Source organism: Echinococcus granulosus (genome assembly GCF_000524195.1).
Source record: "Echinococcus granulosus chromosome Unknown EG_S00014, whole genome shotgun sequence".
NCBI classification, from domain to species: domain Eukaryota; kingdom Metazoa; phylum Platyhelminthes; class Cestoda; order Cyclophyllidea; family Taeniidae; genus Echinococcus; species Echinococcus granulosus.
The window spans coordinates 15,127-42,209 of NW_020170394.1; the positions used below are offsets into that span (position 1 = coordinate 15,127).

Below are 27,083 nucleotides of genomic sequence, written 5' to 3' on the forward strand. Positions count from 1 at the left end.
ATTTGACCTCAACTTTTCAAAGGTGAGTGGGGATTGGGCCGTCCGCCTTTGCAGCGTCTTCGTTGCTGGACATGTGATACCCTGGGTATTATGTCATTTTCTGGAGTCAGCTTAAATCCGGGATCAACCGTCATAACGAATATCAGCAAAGAGGCGGTTCAGCGTGTGCATGAACAGATCTTCGGTACTCACACTTCGTGGTTTAATTTTAAATAGGTAATCCATTCAGCTTTAGCAATGGTTCCCCCTCCGAATGTCAACCATCGCGAAATCACAGTCCTAGGACTCGATTTCCCTGTCCCGAATTTTCTTTGAAATGTGGAAATTCATATACAGTTGTTATAGATAAGAGTGAGACCAAGGACCAGCTTGGAATCAGCTTTGATTTTGACCATTTTAATGTAAGCAAACTCTTCCTATGGTTTTTGGAATTTAAATAACTTCTGAGTACTTTGTCTCGTACTTCTTGCTGCCGTAAGGTTAGATGCGTTTTTTTGCATTTACAACCCTATATGGTTTCAATCGTATATCATTTGTTTCATTTTTTGGATACATGACTTTTGTAAGTCACTTCAAAAGACGTTATTTGATTACCGTTTTTGATAGTTCTTTTTGGTGTCTCAAGATATAGAAGGCTTTTTAATAACAACTCATTTCCTCTGCATTAGAGGGCCTATACTTCTTCACCTCGTAATGGTCTTACCGTGTTTTGTTACGTTTCTTTAGAAGTCATTTTAATACTTTATGCCACTGTTTATTGCTCATGCTCCTGTCAGCACTATCATTAAAAATGCGACCCTGAAGTAACTGGTATTGATAGCTTGTTGCATTTTAACAGGTTTGTTCCTAGGGTATAACAGGTAATATTTTTTCTCTTTTTGTATCAGAGAGCCATTCTAAAGTTCCACTCCGCAAATTTTTCAATGGGACTTCTTCCCGGGGATATGGTCTTGTCGATAAATGGTGTGGACTTTCAGCAACTCAGCATTGATGAAATGAATGCTAAACTGACTCCCGGGGGCCCCTCAGAGCTAAAGATTGTGTTGATTCCATCCGAAGACAGCATTGAATGGTCCTTGAGGTCCATACACGTGGATTATTCCTATTTATCAGTGTTAATTAATGCTGTCACAAGTGCTGCTAGTTCCCACAGCTCGTACTACAGGGATTTATTTCTTACCCAAGACTATAGCTTCAGTCGTATTTGCTTACGCAATTGGATCAAACGGGTTGGGAGTTTAAGCGGAATCAGTGATTTAGTAAACGAGGTATTTTTTCTTTTTTTGCTTTTATAGTGCTTTCTTATAAATATACTTTACCCAAAATTTAGAAGTGTGACAAGGTTTGGGCCTGTTTGGGAACAAGTTTGCTTTTGATCTTTTTGATAGCTCTATCTGCACTTGTTACGGGATGTTACATCTGATTCCAAAGGATTATACTGTGTTGGCGATCTCGTTTTGGTCACGCACCGAGATGGTTATTCAATAGGAACAGTCGCTGAAATCCTTCCTAAAGATATTTATCAAGTTAGGTTACTTCCCAACAAGCAGCTTCTGAATGTGACTTTGGTCGACGTTAGTCGAGTAAGTTCATCATGTTCAAAATTTGTATTAGCATTTGTTATGAGGTCATTTCTTGAACATTTTGTCGTATTTGTGTAATTATTCATCTTTTGCCATCCTCAAAATCTCATTATACATTTTGGTCCTTCTGCACTGTTTTGCATCAGTTGCTTCCAATAACAAACTACCGAAATTTTGTGTTATTTTATAGAATATTTAGCATTAATTATCAGTCTCATTGTGCTCCTGAATTCGTCGCATTTATTATTTCGCAGGTGCCTTAATGAATTTACGGTGGGTTGCTTGCCCATTTCAATGGCTCCTCATGAAAGTTACCCTTGTTTACTTTCTGAAGTACTTGTCTATATCCTTCTTTCAATAAGTGACTTATCAACTTCTGTCGATGCCCTTGCCAGCGTTCGTTGTATAGCGTATACATAAGGATTTTAAATTGTTTTTAGTTATAATTATCAAAATTGTCTTTCACACGTTACATTGCAATTAATTTCTGTTTTTCTACCCATACTATTATCATCCGGTTTATTTTGATTCTTTATGCATTACGGTCATCACACCAAAGTTAACCGTTTATCACAGCTTGATTTTCCCTATTTTGTGCTACCTTCTAAATAGCTGCTTGGTTTTAAACTAACTCCAGAATTGGGTGTTCTGCGGGCTGTTTCCTTAGACTTACTGTTCGAGGTCGATGCGAAACAACGGGTGTGACATTTTAGTAGCGTGTTTGTTTGAGTATGTTGCGGTGAGGCTTTCCTATTCGAAAACGAGCGTTTTTATTTTTTCAACTTTTCATGGTTAAAAGCATCTGCTTACATTCACTTTCCCATATTTAATTTATAATTTTAGGTAATTTTGTAAAAATGTCAGCCAATAGTGACAGCCTCAACGAGGGTACTAGGTGTAATAAACATTCAAAATGGCGGGATTGGCCTAGTATTGTAGGCATACTTGCGACATGAGACTGTGGCACAACCGGATCCGCTATACTTGCTCCTCTCGAGGGGTGAAGTCTCCAATTTCGAGCTAATGCTCCAACTATTCGGCCCACATATCTCAAATATTTGGCTGCACTGACTGACATTTTGACCAAAGTTCAACCTGGAGGCAAGAGAAATATGATGATGAATGTTTGTTGAAAAGTCATGGTTCCTGGTGAAAATTTTAAGCCATTTGCAAATTGTCTCCCACGTTCCAAGTCTTTTCCAATGTAACCGAACGGGAAGTGCCGCTTAGATGTTTTTTCCTATTTCGATTTTCCTTCAACGATTTCCAACTTCCAAATTATTACTTATTTATTAAATTGAAATCATTAATGCAACTCGGTGACTTGTTTTTTAGACCTTATATAAGCTTATACTTTGCATTTCTAGTTGCTTGTTAAATTTTGTAGGATAAATGCTGCGTTAGTCTCGTGTAATGCGCATAGAACTGTACAGCTGGTAGTCAGAATACGCGGATACTCTGTTTTCTCCAACTCCTCGTTCCGCTTCATTCTTTGGAAATTTTAGAATATTGAGTGATGCCAATATTCTGTCATTAATTGAAATTGCATGCTTTGCCAGCAAAATTAGTCTAGCAGGCAGCAAAGTTCATTCCTCTATTCTATTTTGTGCGTATGGAAAGTTGACTATGAATTCATGAAGCAGTTAATGATACTCATAGAATGGGGAAGCCGAATTTGCGTATGTACTGATTGCGTAGCTTAACTTCGATCTCACACATTTGGCGTTATTTTATGTCGAAGCTTAAGTGAGACAATTTTGCTCCGTTTGATAAACTTATTCGACTTTACTCAGTCCAGCTTTCGCTAGCTGTTGGGTTATTGTTCAAAATCGGTTGTAGATATTCACACCGTCGAAAACTTCTTCCAACAAATCTGGCATTTTTAATCTCTTTCACTCCGAGCATCTACTTTCCTTGAGAAAATAAGGACGAGGTATTTATAATGGTGTAAAATCTTCCGTCAGTTACATTTTATGAAGTACTACACCTTGAAGTCTGCATCGCTACTGTTTTTGTTTACTTTCTCAATACATTTACCTTGCCTTGTGGAGAACGTTTTGACATTTCATCAGGACCATGTCAAAACTTGCAGTATATAATTCAGTACCTCATATAAACTACTCAAAAGTACCCTTAAGTCAGTTTAATCAGACTTCTTCAATAACAGAGATGCTATTAGCAAACGATTGTTAACCGTAGACGGTACCTGAAACGTGATAAAGTGGGAAAACCTTCGTTGATAAAGGCAGTTTAGAATGTTTTGATGCCTCACAAACGAAACTTCTTTTGGTTATTCCTGTAAAATTTTGGGTAGTTTCATTTATTTGTACCATTTATTCGAATGCTCCAGTGTTACACCGTGGCTGTATGCTAATGCGATGCTGTGGAGGTTGCAGATTTCACCTTCAACAATTATGCTTGGTCTGACTTAATACACCTTCATGCCGTCGGAAAATGTCATTTCACAGCTAAAAAAGCCATTAACATTATTTACCATGACGTGTTGAAATACCTATCCTATCCAACAAACATTGGCCTCTATGTGAATGATGCTTTAGAACAAAATTGGCTTATGAGTTTCTTCTCCTAATTTAAACTTGATTCACTTCTAATGCGGCTTTACTTGGACAATAGCCCCACCGAGTCTCACTTGAACCCAGTTTTCATGTCGTGCTTTCTGATTGACGTTCCAGGATGAATAATAAAAGCTAGATAGGACTGTTAGCTGGAGAAATGAACTGGGCAGTAAGGGTGTGTTAAATCCCCCCTAGGCGAACAGTAGGGAGTTGGAAGGTGTGGAAGATTTGATGCTACTGCGCCACCTAAATGAAGTGGCTTTGGTGTTCAACCTTCATGCCCGCGTCCACCATGCCCTGCCCTATACCTACGTTGGCGACTTTGCTCTGCTAGCCTTCAATCCCATGCGCAGCCTCGACATCTACAACAATGCCGTGAGCCCAATTCTTATTTCAAACGAAGTCATGCATATTAGTTCATCGCATTATACTTTTTTCATCATATTCTACTTTATCTCCCTTACTACTTCATTCAATCAATTTTTAATCCAATTTTAGTACGGATAGGTTTTATCAGCATCCTCATTGTCGTATTTTTTATTAACTGCCGAGCACTTTCCTCCTTGCTTTATTTAAAACGTTTTTTACACATTGAACTTGGTCTAGTTCGATTCACTGCAATTTTCTCCATTGTTCCCTGTCTAAAATATTTATTAAAATAATAGTACTATGAAATTATTGGCAATCACAAAAGTGTGTGGAATTACAAATATCATATACACGATACTAATAAAAGCTTTTCTTTCCTTCATGGGGAAGCTTCCCAGTAAAGCTTAAGCACCTTTAGCCGTAAGCCAAAGGTCTATACGATTTTAAAATTTGTCTGCTTCTCCAAAAATTTTGTAAAAGCTTTCTTTGCTTTGCCTGAAGGTTGGGATGCCAAAAAATCGGCAAGCAAATTCATGATGTTGTGCATTAAATCGGCGATGCAAATTGCTTGATATGAACAGTCAATGGAAAATGTGCACTTACGCAGCAAAGTTAGCGTTTTTCTCAACTTTCGTCCCACTAAAAAGGCAGTCGTTTGATGTATTAAAATGTGATTTTTTTTATTGTTTAGGCTTTCCTAAACTTTCTTGAGCCAAACTGGCAAACAAGTTATCGTTAAACTAAGCATAAAGTTAACTTATTCTCTTTATCCTTTAAAGGTAAAACACCTCTTTTTCAAGTGTCAAAATCGTCTTGATATGCCGCCCCATATTTACTCGGTGGCACAAACTATTTGGGCTCGCATGGAAGGTTTGTTTCTGGCAAGGGAGGGCGTTCTTCCCCCAGGCGCCGTCGACGCCAATTGCTCCACCACTGCCGTCAACCGTGATCGTGTCTCTACCACCTCTCTGTTGGCAGCCACCATCAAGGTACCCACGCAGGCCGTCTGTTTGCTCGGCCGCTCGGGTTCCGGCAAGTCTGTGAACACAGAGCACCTTATCGAGTACCTTCTTTCCCAATGTCCCTCTGACTCTGTTCTCACCGGTGTGCCTCCTATATTTCGCATTTCATGCTGTGTGCTGCTCTTGCATTAACTTTCAATCGACAATGCCCTAGAATATGAGTTTTTATTTCGCCAGCATAAACAAAATCTTGTAAGTGTAAAAATATGCGCTAATCATCCAGCCATGATCTCTGAAAATGTGTATAGATTAAAAAATTGCCTTTTTCTTTGAACCTAATCGGTACTACGCTTTAAAATCCTTATTGACTCAAGTTATGGTTCCCATTTATTTGCAAAAATTACTATGAATGCAAGGAGACAACTTGACTATCGGTGCTATCGTTTCATCAATCTATCGAATCCCGCCGTACATAAGTTTGAGGATTTCTCAAGACATTACTGATACTACCCATGCGCTTTATTTCCATTTACCAATTACCAACTGTTGTGTTCTCTTAAAGCGTTATGATGGATGTAGTAATAGCATGGTTGCTTAAGGTCCCATGGTTGATGGCGTTTTTGTTCCATATTTTTAAAAGCGATGTATGGAGAAGCGAAACTGGGGGTAGCTCTAACACGTTACGGCAGCACTTTTGCGCCTGTTCTTCTGTTCTTTTTATAAATCGTCCAAGGCCAACTTCTCCAAGGGTTCTGAACCAAAGCGATCGTAATGCTTGAACCGCATGAAAAGTTGCTTGCTTTAATTGTTCGATATCCTCCGCTTTACATCTTGCGAGCCCTTATGTCGGAATGACGTAGTTTGTAAATACTCCGTTCAATACACTGCCAACACTGTCTCAGGGCCGCTTTTTATTGACTTTCGCATTTTTGCCTGCTCGGTCGTGACACCTTTTGTCGTAAGCAAAGTCGAATCCTGACTACAGTAGTGAAATCATTACTGCTGCAACAATAAACAATATTTTGATTGATCCTGCTTCAAACAATTGCTGAATCGTATCCGTTAATTTTCATTTGAAAGCCCGAAAGGTACGCGCAGTAATGTGCCTCCTGGATGCTTTCACATGCTCAAGGACGCTCCTCAACTCCAACGCCAGTCGCTGTTTACGACTCTTTACAGTCCAGTTTGTGGCCGAATGGCAGGACGCTTCCTGTGTGCATCTCAATCCCTCAGGTCTCTTTGTCGACATTTTGCTCTTGGATAAATTTCGCGTTACACGTCGCCCACAGGGTGAACCTACATTCCACATTTTCTACTACTTCCTGGCTGGTCTGGGATACGATGTACGGTAAGTAACCACCCAAAGGTAAAAGTTTTTGCTCCACGCGATTTAAAATTTAATAAGCAAATCGTGACATGTAGGTAAAATCCACTTTTTTTCCGTATTTACATTAATTTAACTAACAGAAATGAGAAAAATACCGTGGATTTGTTCTGTTTATCTATCTAAAATGAGCTTTAATTTCCGTAGACATTAGTCACACCTGTTATGAAAAATCTTTTTGAAAGTTAAAGCAATTTCATCATTAACTTAAAGTACTGAGGGTCGAGTGCAGATTGAGGTACTTAATGGGAAATTCACTCAGTTTGTTGCTTCTGTGAAAAGAAAAGGTCACGTAGTGAAGTCATTTTTAGTCTTAGAATGGAACAGGAGGGATTCATGAGTGGTTCAGGAACGATGGGCGTGCCATATCCTACATCTACGTTCTTGACTTCTACGTATTTTTGTATGAAACCCATTTACTTGCATTCATCGAAACAAACATAATGAGGTGGTAAGCGGGAAACTTAAAATCCGTCGCATTGGAATTAATTCATAACATTGGTTAATTTTGCACCAAATTTTATGCTAATTTTCTCAAAAGTTGTTTCATAGACCAAGCGGAAGAACCAATTCTATTTGTTTCTATGGTATCGTTTTAGAACAGAATACATGCTGGAGGACCTTACTTCTCCGAACCTATTTATGACCCCACTTCAAAGGGTAAGTACATAGAAGTAATCAAACCTTTAAGCATTTGCACCTTCCACTATTTCATTCATACATGTGAGGTCTTTCATTCTTTTTTACGTTTGATTTCGCAACTGTTGTTCTAGTCCGAGCGAAAACCCATCTCCATCACTTGGCATTGTTGTGAATCAGCAGCATAAGTGCTTTGCGCTCAAAACTCCTGCTAATACTCCGCTAGTTAGGATGATCATTTGCAAATTATGCGCTCGAATGTTTCATTAGGTTAATTAACGGGTTAAATTTCGCAAATGCTGCAAAAATGGCGAGGTTGGTTGAATTAACCTTCGATGTTTGCAGTGGTTTGCATCTTGGGATAACTCAACGTTACTAACGGCAGTTACATCTCTAAACTTATTCACTATCTTCAATCTTAGTCTTTAAATGCGTTCCCGATTTCAGGGACAAATAGCAGTATGACCTGGTTTGGTGAGAATTAAGCATTACCTGCGCAATTATTTGTTTCGCACTATTTAAAATGTGCGGAAAGAAGTGCGTCGCTTAGCCCATATCTGTACTTTAGGTTAAAATTTAGGAACCAGCCCCTAGTCGGGCCGGTGTATCCCGGCTCCTGATACCAGCCCCTTTCTAAACGTTGTCTACCCACCCCTCTGTGTGTGACTCACCCCCTCGAACGAAATGCAACGGGCTTTACGCGTCCTCGCATGGGTACACACGTGCACATACACAAACACACACACACACTGAAGTATGCGTTTTGCGTGATCACTACCTATCTAACAATTTGGTAGACTCATTGATGTTGTATTACATACCCACGATTCAGGGCTCCACTCGATTACGAGGTGGACAGTCTGACAAGCCCCTTTTTTGTAGCACACAACTTGTATGTGATCTTGCTTCCACCGAAATAACACTTGGTGTTTTGGGACCGGCTCTCAGCCGTGAATGGCTCATTGTCTCAGAAAATTACGTTTTGAGCTTTAAATTCATGTGTGATGCGGTACAGGATTTCAAGTGCCCCATCAATTAGCCCCTCGCATAATCCATAGGCCCGTACCTTTTAACTGCTGGTAGCGCGTGCGTGGGGTGAGGAATTCATGTTCTTAGCCATTGGAAGATAAATATTTTTGAAAAATAGCCACATTTTATGCATACCACCCTAAATTAATGCATACTTTTACATTTAAATTCTATTAGGTTTTCATTGAATTAATAGATTTCCGAAGATTGTCCAGATTCCCATAACCTCATGATAGAATGTGATTGTGTGGTAAAACAGGTGGAAGACACAGTGATACTATCGCTTGTATGATAAATGTATGTGTGGATGCTGATTTCCTACCATCTTTCATACGATCTACTGTCAGATTTATTTTCGTTAGTCTCGACGGTGTTAGTAACCATGCGAGGTTAGATGCATGCTCAACTTCGCATCCCATTGACAATAATGCGTCTGCTTGGAGTGGGATCCCTTTAATTATTTTTTAAGTAACACACCTATGCTAGCATTTGTGGAATTGGATTTTGGGAGACGCTGTCAGCTATGTGCGCTTTTATTGTCACGCAGCCGGAGGACCAGGCGTTGGCCAGATCGCGCTGGCAGGCGGTACACGCGGCAGCGCGAGTGCTGGGGCGAGACTTTGAGGAGGCCTTCTTGAAAGGCGTGTGTCGCCTCCTTGCAGTCATTTACCACCTAGGCTGTGCGGGTGCTACGCCGCCGCACACTGCGGCGACATCGACACCCGCGTCCCCGCGTCGTTTTATCAATCGCAACGCTGCGGAGCGCGCTGCACGCCTCCTCGGCTGCGCCTCTGTCGAACGCCTTACCTCCGATGTCTTCGGCGATGCCATCGCTAACGTAGATTCCTCCTTTTCTCGGTCGCCAAGTAACCTTGAACTTCTGGGGGGCTTCGTCGCTAACCTCTATGCCATTGCCACGAATACACTAAGAGATCTCATCAACAAGTGCGTTCTTCGGTTGTATCTGTTGGAGACACACTTATTGGCGGATAATTTGTTATCTTTTCTATTATCACTGCTTTCAGACCAGATATGACTAGATCTAACGACCCTTTGCATTTTTGCATTCCATTCATTGCTTTTCAATTGTTCACCAATTGTAAAAGGACTGTTTGAAGTTGGAATATTGAAGATCGTCTTATTCACTTCAATTGTCCAGTGAATTAGACGCGCCCAAACGACCAGGTACTAAATTATGGAAATAAGTGACGCAATGAATAAGTGTTTGCTTAGTCAATTATGTAAAAGTTGTAATGTTTGGCATTAATGAGCGAATAGAAATGGAGCTGACCCGGTTTCTTTTAGGAGGCAATAGATTTATGTTGTTACACAAAATTTAGCCACCTGGCACTGGCATTTGCGGTGGAAAATGGTGCTTTTGGGTTACAACAGCAGCAGATTTATTAGGAAATGAAAATTTGGGAGCGATTTAGTGCTGTTTTTTGGGAGGTGAGCAAAGGCTGTCAGAAGGCAGTATGCGTGTGGTAATTTTGTTTAGTCCATAAGCCATATGATAAATCTTACCAACCTTTTCTCTCAACGTGCTAATTCATACCCATTTTTGACTAAAATTATGACCGAAAATAAATAGTCCATTGTAGGCATAGCTTCTTTCGAAATCTAAGTTTATTGTATGCTGTTCATAATGTTTGGAAAGGCAATATTGAACATGCAGTCCTTTATGACTAAATTGCAATGCGAAAAACTGAGGACTATAGTTCAATTGAGTGTATTAGCACACTATTTTTATTTTTGGGGTACATTTTACAGCTACGAATTCGATGTTGAAAGGAATAGCTTTTGTTCAGAACATTAATAACGGTGTTTCATTGTTATCACTGCCGCCTGTGATTTGCACCACAGAGCTCTCAACCCAGGATCGGGGGGGATACTGCCCTTGAACTCAGATGCGGATCTGCGCGAGCGGACGGCGCGCGTGATGATAGTCGACCCACCCGGCCTGCAGACCCCCGAGGCCGGCGGCCGCATGTCCGGTGGAAGTTTCGAGGACCTCCTCTACAACTACGCCAACGAGTGCTTCCTCCAACTCTATCGTGACTGCCAGTGTCAAGCGGTAAATCCCCGCAGCACCTAATAAATTGATGCTATTTGCACCATTGGATAGATTTTTAGCTCCATGTTAGGGCAAAGTAAGTAAATTTGTTTTGGACTTATAACCAAGGTATGCAAAATTTAAACCGCATAACTGGTCAACATTTAAGTTTTAAAAAAGCGTTGTATACAGAAAATTTCAGGCTTGTTTGCCATTGGACATTACCATGAAAATAAAACAAGGTTTTTTTTGGAAGGGAAAGGTCATGCTTGGATTTTAACTCGATTCTGACGTAGCTGCTCTTCTGTTTTGGACGTCATCATTCCTCATACTCGTAGTCATGTCCGTGCACTTCCCTTCAGTGTTATTTTTGACGTTATTTGATTTCCTAAAATGCCGTGATTAGACTTTCCTCCCCAGTCGTGCTTATTAGACCCCGGCATACCTCATTCTCCATGTATAGACTTGGATGTTTTTTCAGAGGTGGATTTCGGTTACCTCTAAGCCCTTTGATATATTATTTTTTTGGGTTTCGGATTGCTTATCCACAATTGCACAACGTTGATGTTTCTCCCTGTGTCAAGTAATGCGGCTTATTTGTTGTTGGAATGGCGTGGATTTAGTGTCCTAGCAAAACTTCGTATTGCCCCAATTAGGGTTTTTCCAATTTAAATCCCCATGTATCCACATTTTTCTCCCTTTGGTGTTTTGAATACATTGTAGTTTTTTTGCATTTCTATAGTTTTCATTCCACCAAGACTTCGTGACTCGACACCAAGATGCGTATTTTGGCTGACCTTTGGGCGCAATAGGTCGTCGTTGTCATATAAGCCCACACAATGTGCACAAGTTAATTCCTAGGTTAGCTCACTTCTTTTGATGTAACGAACTGTAGCGGTGCTTCAGCACCTACAATTTCGCGCCTATGAGGCACACCCATATGCTGCATTCTGTAAAGACCACTCTACAATAAGATGGCTATTCATTCCATTGTCAACCATAGAACGCTTGGTCACATTACATCCTTAACTCGTGTCGGAATAACATATTTCCAGAAATTCATGTCGGTAAATGGTGCTGCAGTTTTGAGAACGAAATCTGAGCTTGATTGGCTTATTTGAAAAGTCACCCTAAAATTTCCTTCAATGCAATTCTTTTGAGGCTAAGTTACGTCTTTTCACCAGCATGTTCGTTTAAATCCAGAAGGTCAATCTTCTGTAATGAGAAACACGATTTCAGCATGTGTGTAAGCTACAACTGAGCCATTTGATAATTGTGTGATGTCTCGGTTGCGTGAAAATGAGAGGGTTGTTTATTATAAAGTGTGATTTAACTGTCATTGGCATCACATTCAACCTCGTGAATTGACTTCAGTCGCATACAAAGGTGCCTCTGATTTACGCAACTTGTTGTGCTAATAGTTTTTCACATCCATGCAAATTTGACCCTCGACCCTTTGCTATTTTCTTTTAGGATGAGAGTGGTAATATCCGCTGCACAAATTCGGACTTTATCGAGTTTTTGGACAACCCGCCAGATAATCCTGTAGGTCATTCCAAAATACTAGTTTCCCGTTTTTTCAGCAAGTTCTCCTGCTTATAAATCAAACGATCATGTTGTTAATGTTTTTCCATTCCTAGACTCAAATATTTTGCTTGCTTCATCGTAAACTGAGTTTTCCCATTGCTGTTTTATTTAGTGCGGTTCTAGCTATCATTATAGAGTTTATGGTTTAATCAGACGCGATATGTTGGCATTGACTCTTCCCCACGTAGTATTGTATGTTTAATTACAGAGAAGGTAACTCAAAGAGTAAATTCCCATTTGCGGTAATAAACCCCTTGTGATTAAAGGGTTTATTTTTCCCCTCAATCTCCACGACAGTTGTGTTCACAGCATCGACCGTCGCTATCGAGAAGTAGCGATTCTCCCAGTCGAGCTTGCAGCGCAACACTCTCCCAGTCCGACGAGGAGGCCTCCATCACTTGGACCGTCGAGAAGTGCTGCAGCACGGACTCCGCGGTGCGCGCTGGTCTCCTCTGGCTCCTCGACTACGCCTTATGCACCGGCGACATGAAGACCTTCCTTCGCCTCATTGCTCAAAAATACGTGAAGCACAAGCTTACTCATATTTCACGAGGTGGGTAGCAACTTGTCCCCACGCTAATCGCCAAGGCAATCTCTATTTGGCGACGATAGCCAGATGTAGACGATAATCACTTTGATTCTCATTTTACTTAATGCGTCTTTGCGATTTTTAACTGTAATGCTCTAAAACACTTGTGATCTTAAAAGATAAGCTTATCGTAATGCCTTCTTCACGTGGAGCTTAGCATCCAGTGATCGGCATTTCGCTTCAGTACGGTGTGTTTTCACGAGGCATTCGGATCTGATCACTCGTTTTTCCGTATCCTTCATTTATGGTACTTGCTTTAGAATTCAGTGTGCTTGTTAGCAATATATTTTTTTAAAGCGATTTCTCGCTATACGCGTGTAACAAATTCCTACTAATTGGCAGAACAGCTGTGCTTTCCTCGCATTTACTGCAAGTGCTGTTTTTACCGCTATTTCTTCGAGGGTGTAGATTGACTGACTAGAGAGGTGGGAATAGGCACAACTTCAGCACGTGAATGAGAGACTCAAAGATTGTAAAAATCTCATTGTACGCGGAATTAAATTTTACACTAGAAATAATTATGCACGCATTAGTCAGAACATTTGCCATTTATTGCCTTCGACTGGAATCACTAATATTCTATTCAAACACTCCAGTTGCATGCATATTGCGTATTTTAACTTAAATGCGTTTAGCTGAATTTTGTAACACTTATTTTCATTCGACGTTAATAGCAGTAAAAGGTACATTCAGCTCAAGTTAACTTACTTTGCATTGCAAGCACCTTGTTGAAAATGACGAAATTCTATCTCTTTACGCTTCTCTTGTTCCACCTTTTTTCAGGTCAAAGTTTATTTTAGGAAATTTTTGCATTTGCTGCTAATACTTGCACAGATTTTCACTGCTTCATGGCATGCAAAGTTACGGAGCCAACAACTCTTTAAGGCTTTTTTGAGTTTTTGATGCATGGATGTTCATTGTTTCATATTTTAGTACCGCTCAAAGTGCACACTATATAATGCCTCTTATAAATTGTTAAAACATCTCAAAGCCACCTGGTAAAGATTCCGCTGAAGTTGTATAAGGTGGGTGCTTTCAGCTGTCTGTTTTTATAAGCCTACTGGTTAAATATAGGTCGTAGCACTGAGAATAGCAAGTCGAAACAAATGACCATATCTATGAAAATATATGCAATCTAGCACTGTACTTGTGGGATTTATTAATATCAGCTCGCATGCTTAAGGGTTTTATGCGGGGCTACTCATTGTTGAAAAAATATTAAGCTTCAAAAAGGATTGTATGTCTGATATTCCTAGAGTCGCGGCTGTTGCGGCGCTTGCATCGGTCTGGAGCATTTTCGTTGAACCACTGGAACGCGACAGCGGTGGTTCAATACCACCCTTCAACATGGCTAGCTAGCTGCCATTACTCGAGTAGTCCACGGGCAACTATAGAACTTCTTCAACGCTCCAAATTGTAAGTTTCATTGAAAAACATTTTCGCGTAATCAGTGACTTGGCATAACTGGTGTCTCCCTTCACTATCTTGGCAAATATTCATTTATTCCCCCTCTTCATTCCCGCTTGAATTTGATAAACTTCATTATTTTACCCTATCACCTCTTCGCGGTTAATTTGATTGACTGAAAACGTAGAAAGGTGCTTGGTGAGCATGCCCCTATCGACTCATGAGAATCCGTGATCCCTGATAACTTTTGAAAAGGTAAAACATAAAATTTGGACACTTGTTGGAAATCTTTGTGTGCAGAAAAATGTGATTTTCGGTATATTTGGCATATTCCAGGCAATGTTTTGGTGGGACGCGTTTGTAGTTGGGCTGTTAGGGTTTGCGCGTCGCTAGGCTACTAACCAGGCGTGCTGCACAGGCTACGAGTGGAACATGCCACACATGTACACGCACACACACAGGCTTGCCATCGAGGCGATGTGCGTGGCGATTGCACACCTGATGCAACCCCTGTCTCAAACGCACTACGCGATATTTGATGTGTGTGTGTGTGTGTGTGTGTAAGTCAGACTAGTCACAGTCATTTTTCGACTTACCTGCTCTACGAACTCCAAAAATAAGTTGTTTACCACTCATTCACACCAATTGTTTTCACAGCAAGGTGACTCCCCTTTGACACGAGTTCTGGAATTCATTTATTGCTAACTTTATTGAAACCGCACCCAGACTTTTATTTAGATATGTGTACTGTTAGTGCTTGAGTACTAAGTACTTACAATTCCCCTATAGTCATGAAATATTGCGCGACTGAGTTGCTGAACATTTATAAGCGCCATCGTGTCTCAATATATCCTAATCGCCTCTTACATGACATCAGCTATTTGAATCCCCACCATAATGAGCATGCTTTGACGGTTAGACTTTCGATGTCGCCAAGTTACCCTGCTGAAGAATCACGAATGTACTACTTGTAGACCGTTGTTAAGAAGCATTGGTGATTCCATGGACGAAGGAGCCTCTGCCTCCACCCTCAGTGTGTCTTCAACCACAGGACTTGTTGAGTCTTTCATTTTGGACACAGTAAGCATTCATTATTTGTGGTACAGTTTTCCCGTTTCGGGTACCTTGTTAACAGTAAGTTCCAATTCGTGAAGTCTTGGAGACAATTTCTAAGTCCTCACCGTGTTGAGCACAGTTGCATGCATGAATCATACAGAGATATACTTTTCAGCGTCAAAGTTCAGTGCGAGCCTAGTGTACTGCCTGAGTGCTCTGAAGCCGACTTTGCTCGCACTTTTCGATTCCATTTTATGCATATTTGCATTTAACTTTGGGTTCAAAATGGCAGTTTTTGGGCCTTTTTTTCTATGGGAGAGCTTGGGTTGGGTATTTTCATAACTTTTGACAATTGGACAGTTTAATAATGGGTCCAGTTACCTAAGTATGATCACGTGGAATCGTAACAGAAGGCATTACATGTGTCCTCTAGAAGTACGTGATGGACCTGCTGCGGACGTATTGCCTCGAAGTGGCGACAAGCGGCATTCAGTGGGTGCACTGCCTGTTGCCAGTGGCAAGTGCTGGACTCTGGCAGGTCGCCGCCGCCTCAGCCCCCACCACTACCGAGGCGGCACGAGTCTGCGTACGTAATCCACACGTGCGCTTTTGCGTGCCCCTTGTGCGCGCTCAACTGCATGCCATCTCTCTGGCCACTGATCTCATCTACCTCAAGCCTGCCTTCACTAACCGCCTACTCCAGGTCACCGCCATCAACAGCAACCACATCAAGGTACCTCTTCTCACACCAACGAGTAGTCCTCTCCCACTGTATCAATCAACTTCCCTTTTTCCAATGCACATCAACCAGTTTTCTTGATCGTGACCCACTGGGTAAGAGCAGGCAGTGTAAAATGTTTCAAGTATTTCTTATAATTTTTCTCTAGCACTTTATTGGGCGCTGGATTTTAGTGTTTACCTGGATCGTCCCCTTACACAATCCCGCTTTTCGCCTTATAGATGGTCAACTCGCCTCCACATTCAATATCAGAAGATCTGATCACAGTTACAGGGATGTCCAACCAGAATGACCGGGAGAATGGTGATAGTGTGGAGACCGAAAGAACACCTCTCAGAGTGTCCAGCTTCTCAATTGGTGGTAAACTGACCTTCCCAAATAGCGCCTCACAAGCGAGTTTTGATGCCAGTGCAAATCTGCAATCCGATGCCGTGGTTAATCATACCGTTAATGGTGCTTCTTTTCTCCTTTCGTTTAACCGTCGATGGTTTTCCACGTTTCCGTTGATTTTAAAACAATTCAATTGTCATATCTTCACTTAGGATACTCTCCCTGCATTCTCTGACACTACTGGATTTTAGATAAAGGCACTGAAGAAAAGTGTTGCAGGTGGTTTATTTCGATGGCCCTTCTGCTCATCAGAAACCTCAAATAAGACACAAATGTTACCATTTTATTCCTCGATTGGATTTTCGAAGTTTATGCTTTTTATTCGTTTTATTTATAAGGTTTACTAGAAGTCCACTTTTGATTACTGAAAACGTTGATCAAACCATTGAACTCACCCGTACACAAGCTGCAGTTATAGGTGAAGTTATCAAACTATTTTTGGGACTATTCGGTATCATAATCTTGACGCTTGAAGATATTGGTCGAGGGTGAGTTTGTGGGCTCTTGTGGAAGGGGTTCTAGCCGTCGGATAACGAAGTCTCTGTGGCACCAGACCTTTTTAATGACTTGCCTCGGTATTGTCGGTCACACTACACCTCATCATTATTACCAATCGTAGGAAATGCAATGACTTTCATGGCTATGAGATCGAAAGCAGTTTTCTTCATGAGTTTTTGGTGTCATTGACTGGTAATTTATCTGGAAGTACTGCGTATCGTGTTGACACCATTGATTGTGCCATAGCCGTAGAGCTGATACTATCTACGAGCCCGAGTCACAGAACAGTTTCAGGCGTTTTAACCTATTTTGAGCACACCACTACGAGTATTGTGGGATGGGCAATATGCTTACATACATTCATATTTAACTTTACAAAGCCTTTTTTAATTATAGAATCGGCTGATACGTACAATTTTGTGTTCAACACAACAAGTAACAACTTCCCCTGGGAGCAGTTACTTTCGCTGGCACCAACTGACCGTGGATTAATAAAGCAATTACGGTTCCAGGTGAATTTCGCCTGTCACCATTTTTTATTTATTTTTGTGTTGTGGAATGTGCCGCGTTTTATTTGCGCTCAGTCGTTAATAAAAACACGAATCGGATGTAGTCAAGTCAACTGAAAGTAGTTAGTACTGAATAGCTAATGCACATTTTTTCTCTTTAGTTGGAAGAATCGGAAGAATCCAAAGAACTTCTTCTGCGTAAGCAACGTACTCTCATGGCTGATCTGGAGGAATGTCAACAGCAGTTGAATCAGGAAAAACGTGACAAACATGCTGTATGTTTATTCGGCAGCGTTATACTTGCTGCATATTCTTCTTAAAAGTGTATGGCGACTTTTGGTATGTTCCGCTGTTTTTATGGCTATGAGGTCAAGAAGCATACAGTACCTGAGTGGCTAAATAATTTCGAGCTGACAAACTCTGGTAGTAATTAAATCATTATAGTTTCCATCATCTTTACTGTAATATGCAATCATTTTCAATAGAGAGCCAATTGCCCACGGAGGAACAGTGACAAGCAATAGTAACATTTTGAAAATTAAGTGGCGATCTCACAGTGCCTTCAATGAAAGAGGGCATTTTAAGGGTAATGCGATATTTTTTCATCCCTAGGCTGAGTTGCGCTGCCAGACAGCACACCGGCAAAACAGCGACCTGCAGTGTCGGGTGGAGGAGCTTGAGGAGGAGTTGGAGGAGGCCAACAGGAAGCAGCGTCGTTCCGCCCTCACTGGTCCCGCCACGCCTAGCTTCAACCCTTATGCCGGTGAGGTGACCCAACTCATGGAGGAGCGCAACGCTATGCGGGAGGAAATTGCTCATCTGCAAGAACGTCTTGCCACGTCTACCACCGAAAAAGCTGGAGTCAGTTTTTGTTGCTACTGCCATTGTGTTTCCTCTCTGCCTACCTATTCTGACTGCATTCGCTCTTATTCGTGCATTTTTTATCGTAGTTTATCAATTTTCTAAGCTCAATTAGTTGCAAACTTATTTGGCCTTTTTCATGAATTGGAAAGCCTTTGAGTTGGGCTAACAGTAGTTTAAATTGCACTCTAAAGGCTGCTGACATGGAGTTAGTCTACCAGAAGGCCAAAGTGCACGAGTTGGAGGGTCGGCTTGAGCTGGAGACGTCGACAAAGCAACGTCTGCAGTCGACCGTGGAGCGACTGAAAGGACAACTGGAGCAGCTGATGGGAGAACGTGAGAGGCTGCTAGCGGCAGTGCAGACAGAGCGCCAGAATGCGCGCGGTCTCTCGCGTAGTCTGCGCGAGGCCCTAGAGGACAAGGAGAGGGTGGAGCGCCGTCTCGCCGATGAGGAGCATCGGCGGCATGAGACCTCCAATGAGGTTTCTTCGTGCGTGCAGGAGCAGCTACGATTGCAGCAGGAGCTCTCCCACCTCCTCTTGCGCTGCAAGGAGGAAGAGCTGCGCTCTGTGGCGTTGCACAGTAGACGATCAGCTGAAGGGAATGAGGAGGAGACGATGGAGATGGATGCCGAGGCTTCTGATGGGGATTGCTTGAGCGATGTGACGGACGGTGATGATGTTGGTGCTGGGGATAGAAGAGTGGAGCGCCGCACTCCCTCAGTCAATTGCGACCAGGGAACTGAACAAGCAGCTAGTAGTACAACGTGAACGAGCAATCGACACCTTTTCTTATTCTTTGGACCAAACCACTGTGCTTGGAGTTTAACCTCTTTTTCTATATAATTCACCGGTCTACGTACTTCCGATTTCGTGTTTATTCACTTGTGAACAAAGTGAATCGTACTTGGCTTTTGATATGTTTGTGTAAAAACCAGATGACGGCAAATGAGTACACCTATTATCTTGTTACCGTGCAGCCGTCATATCTAAAATCTATCCCAAAGTTAAAATTCGTCAACTACTTCAAACCTTTAGATCGTTTAAGAGGGGAGGTGGATGCACTCTTGACACTACAATTATACAACTGGGCACACTTCCAGACTACTCAATGCTAATAGTAGGCCTAGGAAAAGGCTGCGAATCGGGTTTGGCGAGCGCTTTAATCTCAAAGTACGGTTGGGTCAAGGCGTAGTGCAGACTTGCCCTTGAACGGCTGGCATCTGATTTATCACTGTAACTTGTGTAAAAGAATTGAGCAGTTGGCCCAAATACACCTTGAAGCTATTCCTGCTAGAATTGGCAAGGTCTTCTCTTTGGCCTATGCGCGTTCACTGCTTACGCGAATAAGTTAGGATCATTTAACCGTCCAAAGCGTTAGGGGCTTTTGCACCAAAGGTCTTACCAGCATTTACTGCATTAAAAATGCGAGCACCTTGTTGTCACGGGGTATTAGTTATTTTATAGATTAGTCGCTTACGGAAGTTACGTAATACAGTTAGCCCCTACTTTCGCCACGGCACCGCAGCCCTTCAGTCATGACCATTTGCCACATGTCAGCAATAAGCCTGATCGCATTGGCTTAGTCAAACAGTTTTCAGACGCCCATGGAAAATTAGGGTGTGAATGCACGCCCAGGAATCGTTTCCGACTTCATAAATGTTATGAAAAAACACCACGGCAAGCTTAGTAACCACTCGAAGAAGTCCCACTCGATCCCAGGCCATTAAATGCGTTCTTCAAAAGCTACTCATTTGCCGATAAGGTACGAGTAAGCACAAAGTAAAATTGCCTAGCTGCAAGTTTACTCCCTGTGCTTCAGTTTTTAGCACTAAAGCCAAAAAACCCAAGAGTTGGCAGTGTAACAGGCTTGGTGTTTCTTTCACCGCAGGCTTTACGCTCTTGGAGCGATCACACGAGTTGGAGAAAGTATTTATTTGGATTGTGACAAGCAAAAGGCATAAATATCACAACCAGACGTGTTCATGACACGTTGCCTCCTAGGGACCTACAACGTCCCATTCGTCACGACATCCGCATTTACCGACCGTCTTGCCTAAAGGGCTCATTCAAGCATTTATGTACTACAACAGCGTGTGGACGCTTAGCAAATAATTTATCCTAACTAGTATAAAGAATTTGATTTTGGGCGCTTTTTAAAGGACCTACTTACTGATTTTCCTTGGGAAATGCGTTATTCTCTATTTAGTTAAAGAGAATGCTATAGCCATGACTTTGAAAAATTGGGTGCACAAAACTTGCTTTAAATGAGTGAATAATTTGCAAAGCCTAACAAAATGTAGGGGCAACCTTGCAAAGGGTTCGTGAATGTTCATAATATCTGCTCCCAATTTCCTTTTCTAAACAAGCTTTTGATTGGTCAGTCAGGACCAGATTCTACTCAGCTTAGTTGTCAGCCTCTACGCTAATCGGTTTGGACATGGGGGACGAGGACGGAATGAGTGGTGGCAAGAACCCAGTATTCTTTCTATCTTTTAGATTGGTCAGGTAGCTTGGTCGACGACAGTGATCATTTGGGTACTTATAGTGCGTCTGACCCATTTTTTTAAAAATAACTTGTTTAGTACTCTCAGAATCTAGACGTCCCTTGCATGCTACACAAGAAGAATGTGAGACGGTCAAGGTACTAGCGCTTGATCTTTCGTTTTTGAGTGCATCTTTTTGGCCATGACGGCGTATTGGCTTTTCGTCCAGTGTATTCTGTTGTGATTATAAGTTGATCTCTTTTTCACTTTTAATCTTTTATCAGAGTAAACTTGTTTCGGATTTGAGAATCGGAAGTGCTTTTGATGTTGGAGAAAAATTTTCACCTTTATCAACATTTGACTTTGGTCGAGAGCGCAAAGACACGTCCAGACCCACGCCACCCCTGAAATACAGACGAATGAGATACCCTACTTACTTCTCGCCTATCTCATTGCTTGTGGCTAGGGAACAGGGCGATTGTGGGCCCTCTTCTCGCTATCACCGACTTCGCGACTTCTATGCAAGCCGCGTTTCTACAATCGAGGCTTGTGATAAGCGTCCCAGGTGGCCGTTGAATCAGAGCTTCCAGAAGCACATCCAGGGAAGCCTTTGGAATGTATTATCATTTGGACTTTCAGCTGTTTACCAAGTAAGTGTCCTTCTCTTCTTCAATGCGAGTAAATGTTTCTTGTTTAAGCCGATTATGAAGACCAGCATTATGGTGCTGTGGATTAGTTGGGAGGCCTACACTCATGTTTTTTTTCACGACTGTGGAGGTGATATTTGTTTAATTATAATTAGGGTTGTTTCATAGTTCCCCTATCCATATTTTAATTGATCACATATTACAAACAATTTTCTTTTGTTTTTATGGGTTATTTTTGTGACAATACTTAGTGCCATTCAGTGACTTGGTTACCTCTAAGTCAAATTACAGTGGAACTGCGCTTTATGAGTATTTCCTCATTTTAGCACCATACAGGTTGCGTCAACGCGTTGAATTTTAATCACTCAGGCCACTTAATCGCGTCTGCTTCCGACGATACGCGTGTGGCCATAGCCGACTCCTACACCGGAGAACTTAAGACTCGTTTCCTCACAGGGCATACCCTGAACGTTTTCCAGGTCAGTTAACTTCCCTCATCTGATATGCTTTCCCATTTCAGATTTGTCCTAAAACACACTACCCCTTCTTGTTGTGACTGTTTTCTATATTCTATGCATTATTGTTAAGGCGGCGTTCTTTACACGTCACTCATTTGCCATATGAAATGGCTAGAATCTCATGATTTCATAAATTGGACCAGAATTTTGTGATCCATCATGGTTTATGGTAATTCTGCTACATTCTCGCTTTTCTGATAAAATTATCAAGCTGACCTGTCCATAATCGGCATAATAAGATCTGTAAGCTTGACGATATTGCAACCAATCCTCATTGTTCCACAATGTTAGATATTGCGTCTTCGTGTCAGGTGAAATTTGTGCCGAACTGCAACGACTTGAGGTTGGTTACCTCAGCTCGGGACGGCATGGTGCGCCTGGCTGAGCTTCACCCGGATGGCCAGGCAGTGGGGGCGACACGTACTCTTATTAATCACCAAGATGCTTGCCGCAACCTCGTTCTTGTTCCTGACGAGCCCTTCCTTCTCCTCACCGCTGGAGAAGACGGCTCCGTCTTCTCTATCGATCTCCGTACCAATCAACCCAACCAGTAGGTTCCCTGTCCCACATCTGAGCTTCTTCGGTTTCGTCGAGATATCCCACTTGGTGCAGACTAGCTTATCCTTTTTTTGAGACTTTAACATCAAAATTTTCCACTTATTTTCCCAATCTTCCGATATTTTCGATACCAATCTCTGCACATGAACCTGGAAAATTTTTTGAATTTTTAGGTTACTTCATTTGCCTTTGTCACCCTTCTACTCCATATCAGCTAATCCTGCCAGAGCGGTGGAGTTTTGTGTTTCTGGAAAGTATGAGTCATTCGTCAGGTCAGTTTGCTAATGTGACAATGGGACAAACTTTTATGTTAATCATGTGGATCAGTTCGACAAATTACAAAACCACTTCGTTGAACTGTCGGTTGCACGGCGTTTTCGACTGATTTACAGGGTGTTTGATCGACGAAAGGTATCAGTAGCATCGCCCAAAGATGGATATCTTCATTCATTTGCTCCACGTCACCTTCTCTCGAAACCGCAGTGCAGCCGTTTCGATGCCCCAGATGCAGACAGTGAGATGGGTCATGGGGCTGACGAGGCTCGTGACGATGACGCATCCGATGACAGTGAGGCCAGTGATTATGATGACAGGGTCGATAGTGGTGAAAGTGATTTGGCCGAGGAGGGCTTCTTCTCCTCGCAACTGGGACGCCAGCTGCTCGGCCTCTTGCGTGAGGACTTGCGAAGTCGCAACCGGGCCCCCTCTCCCCCAGAGCTCGGTGGTGACACAACGGAGAGGCGTGTTGGTCGAAGGCGTTGGTCTCGAAACCGGCCAGTCCGTCTTAATGATCGTGTTGATCCGCTCGGGGACCACTCGCAGACCAAATACAGCATCACTTCCGCCGTGTACAGTTCCAATGGCGATGGTCAGCTTTGTGGATGTGCACTTATTCCTTCGTTTTATTTATTTTTCTCCACATGCATAATCTCATGCTTTAATTTTGTTTCCTTTTTAGCCATCCTCGCATCCTTTAATGATGAGGACATTTATCTTTTCCATTCGCAAGATGACAAGCTTCCACCTCTCCACGTCTATCGGGGACATCGAAATAACGACTCTGGTTCGCCCTCATACATTTATTGCTATTAAATGGTACACCTATTAATGAGAAAAGGTAGGGACCCTAGGTGCTACTGACCCTTTTTTTCGGGAATCGTGTAGCCTTCGATATTTGTTAGTTCTCTAGTCCTGTGTGGTTGAACGTTTTACGTTTGTGCTTTGCAAAACAGTGAAGGGTGTTAACTTCTACGGTCCTAACTCGGAGTTTGTCGTGAGTGGCAGTGACGACGGCTTCATATACATTTGGGACCGTCATTCAGAGGGCATTGTTCAATGGCTCTGTGGAGACATCGCTGGCTCCGTTAACGTTCTCGAGCCACATCCCTTCTGTCCGATGCTCGCTACCTCCGGCTGCGATCACAGCGTCAAGGTGGGCATCATCACTCTGCCCTGCATTGCGGCTACTTATCAAACAGCTCTGAAAGTTTACCATTAATAAGTAATTTTTCCATCAAGCTAAGCCAGAAGCATTAATTTTCCTAGGAATTGTTCATATTCATTTTCTTATCATTGGTGCTGTTGTATAACAACTCGATTCTCTTTCAATTTTGTAAAACTCATCGCTAACATTTTGAATTACGTACACCTTGTGAGGGTTGTTTCTGTATCAGATTAAAGCGTCTTACTAAGTAGATTTTTCATTATTTACGGCGCTCAGTGATATTCCAGCAAATTCTTGTTCTCCGGGTGGACAATTTTGATACTTTCCATTTTTGCTTTCGTTAAGATCTGGACTCCTATGGGTCAGAGAGGCAGCATCGGCAGTCCGGAAACCTGGCTAAAAGTCATAAAGGATGAGGAGCCTAGTCAGCGTATTCTTTTCGACCCCGAGCAGATAATTGACTCTATGCGATCACTTCGACACTCCAACCTTGCGAAATGTCTTTTCGGTGAAAACGAGGACTTTCAGCCCTCAGATGAGGACTATTCTGTTGCTGTTGATGATGGTAATGATTCTTATGACGATGGTGATATGAGGACTGGAATTCATCGTAAAAGGAAATCTTCAGAAGTTGATAAAGTAAATGGATCTGTGTCAGTCAAGTCTTCCAAACGGTATAAGAAAAGTAAGAATTCGCCCAATCAGGGTGGTAAGCGTGACAAGCTGCCAATCACGGCGGCCCCTCAGAAAAACTTGCCTTTTAATTCAAAGGATTTGCAACTGGTAAGGGGATGGTGAATTTCACCAATTTACAGCATTCTTCGTTCTCAATGACTTTTACGTTTCAGAGAGTTGCGGCCAACTGGGCGAGAAGAAATCGCGATTCATTAACAGTTACCTTCGCATTTGGCCTTCCTGAATTTTTGGTGCGTTTTTCTCAGTCTTTACTCCCAAATAAATCACTAAACTGCGATTGGTAGTAGAGCGTTTGGTTTTATCCTTTGCGAAATTTAGTTCACCTTACTGCGACACTTTGCTGCCGACCTAATGGACTAGATTTTCCATTGGTATGATGTAATAGAAGCATTTAGTTAATTATTTTTTCACAAAAATACACATTTAGTCCATTCGTTCGTACCAGCTAATAGCAAGGTGTTGAAGGCAACTGCTTAATAGGGTTTTAATAAAAGCCCGTCTTACACCCGGTAAAGTCCGTGCGGGTATTTTTATTTGGCCTTCGTCATCGCTTACACTATACGTCTTGTGGTGAACGAAGCGGGTGATCTCTAGGTGCAACAAAGCTGATTATCCAAGCCGCGAGGACCGCTTTGATGTGGTTCTGCCAAAATACTGGAAAGTATTCACAGGGCTGAAACCCTAAGTGATTGCCTCCCGCCCTACTGACTCCTCTTTTACTGTGTCAATAAAGACTGGTTTTTGAGTGATTCCATCGAACATATTTTTTGTGCCCCAATGCAACACAGCAATTTGATAGATAGACTTTGTTCTACGTTTGTGAATGCGTGCGGCATCCAATTTTCTAGACCTATTTTTGGGCATCTGTGTTGACAGCCGTTACTTTCACGTCGCACGCTTGCTTTAAACCGTGCTGGTAAACACATCTGAACAACCAATCTCCGACTTTCGAATCTGCAATGTTTCGCAAGTTCAAACTGTGAACAGTTCCGAATCGATTCAAGAATGATTCACATAAAATTAATTGTAAATATTGTGGCTAAACGCAGGGCCAAACTTTTCCTCAAATGCAAAATGTCCAGTTTTATTTCCACTGTGCACATGCGATCACCCCATTCCAAAGTGAAGTATTTAGTTAATCATGCGTATTTTTGCACTGTTTTACTATTTTTTTTTCTTGAATGACAGCGTCCAGCGCTGCAAGTAACTTACGATGTCGCTAGCCACCGGATGACAGATTTCCTCCGCCGCGGGCACTCTAGTAGTATGAGTGATGATAGCAGTGACGACGAAGAGGCCAACAGTCGCGGTCATCTCGGAGAAGTGGTAGAGCCTGCTGCAGATCGCATCTGCGAAGACGACGGGGAAGAGAATACCAGCTTGTCAACCTTTTCCTCTTCCTCGGGGTCTACTAGCCCTTCTTCTGTAGCTACTGGTATGGATCCAGCGTCTGGAGCTTAGAGCGAGGTTGATTGGTGTGACAAATTATGTGTGCATACAGATTTGTTCCAAATGTTTGCTTGTTCTCATTAGTCTGGTGGGGCATCGAAGTGTCTTTATTTGGAGAAAACTGAGACGGTGATCCATTTGAGAGCTATGTAATAGACCATGACCCGAGTGGATTCCCTGATCCTGTTTAGAGGCTTGCAAATGAACCATATCGTCTCAGGTGCCTTATGCCTCGAGGTGTAAGTGGTGCCGATGCATCGTTTCAGCCGAACATTAGTATGGGGGAAGTGGTGCTCCAGGTCTTCTCTAGGGTCAGAAAGTAACAGTGATCTGAGGGATTTGGTGTTAAAGTATTGGAAAGTAGGGTGACTACAGATGCCAAGGGGAATCATGTAAGCGGGATCGAAGTACTGCAGGGCTGCCACTGATACTTCCATTGACACCCAGGTTTAGAATTCTCTGACCGACGAGTCTGGTTTGTAAGATGGGTGGTGCTAAAACAAGAAGGTATACTTTGGGGCGCAGAGACACTTTGAGGAGATGTCAACTTGCAACTTCTTCCAGGAAGAGGAGACAATTTGGACTAATTCACTCGGCTAGTTTGCACGAGCAGCCAGTGAGCTAATTGTCTGCTTGAGCAAGCATTATTGCTCAAGCTGAGGGGATTAAAGAGATTGTGTAGTTAAATATCCAGTCAAACAAGTATCAGATCATTAAAATGTGCATCTTCGCAGGCCATAGAAGAATTTTGTTTTGTACCTTATCTCATACTCACGATTTAGCTTTGGTGTTATAAAGTCAAAAGTGAAGCTAGTAGCGGAGAGTGTATAAAGAGATCATTGTAATACGATAGTGGTTTATCCCTCGGTTCTGGTGAGGCGCCACTTTTGTACTCCTAATTAGCCCCCTTGTACCTCGATGGGCGGGCTGGCCTTTTGGGCCATGCCAATAGCCCAGACACATTCTTTGTGCTAAATATACATATTCTGCACGAGTATTGTGTCTTCTTTCGTCTTCATGGAGTCTCTGGACGCTACATTGGTGGCAGTGGGAAG

At 42.2% G+C, this 27,083-nt stretch overlaps 1 protein-coding gene across 1 annotated transcript; it reads left to right on the forward strand. All coding sequences in view use genetic code 11, as the record gives it.

Annotated features, from left to right (window-relative positions):
- Positions 1–90: 90 nt before the first annotated feature.
- Positions 91–26,040, forward strand: EGR_02876 (Myosin-XVIIIa; the record flags this gene model as incomplete). Its single annotated transcript, XM_024492125.1, has 33 exons — positions 91–184; positions 217–401; positions 888–1,268; positions 1,389–1,583; positions 4,355–4,534; positions 5,308–5,632; positions 6,571–6,838; positions 7,474–7,534; positions 9,090–9,487; positions 10,406–10,616; positions 12,069–12,140; positions 12,480–12,735; positions 14,028–14,187; positions 15,153–15,258; positions 15,668–15,967; positions 16,195–16,333; positions 17,258–17,373; positions 17,532–17,645; positions 17,983–18,231; positions 18,426–18,997; positions 20,615–20,709; positions 20,730–20,777; positions 20,816–20,874; positions 21,001–21,366; positions 21,690–21,842; positions 22,193–22,431; positions 22,613–22,711; positions 22,832–23,307; positions 23,398–23,502; positions 23,672–23,871; positions 24,229–24,666; positions 24,732–24,809; positions 25,768–26,040. The coding sequence occupies 33 exons, from the start codon at positions 91–93 to the stop codon at positions 26,038–26,040; spliced, it is 7,011 nt and encodes a 2,336-aa protein (XP_024353320.1).
- Between the last annotated feature and the right edge of the window lie 1,043 nt (positions 26,041–27,083).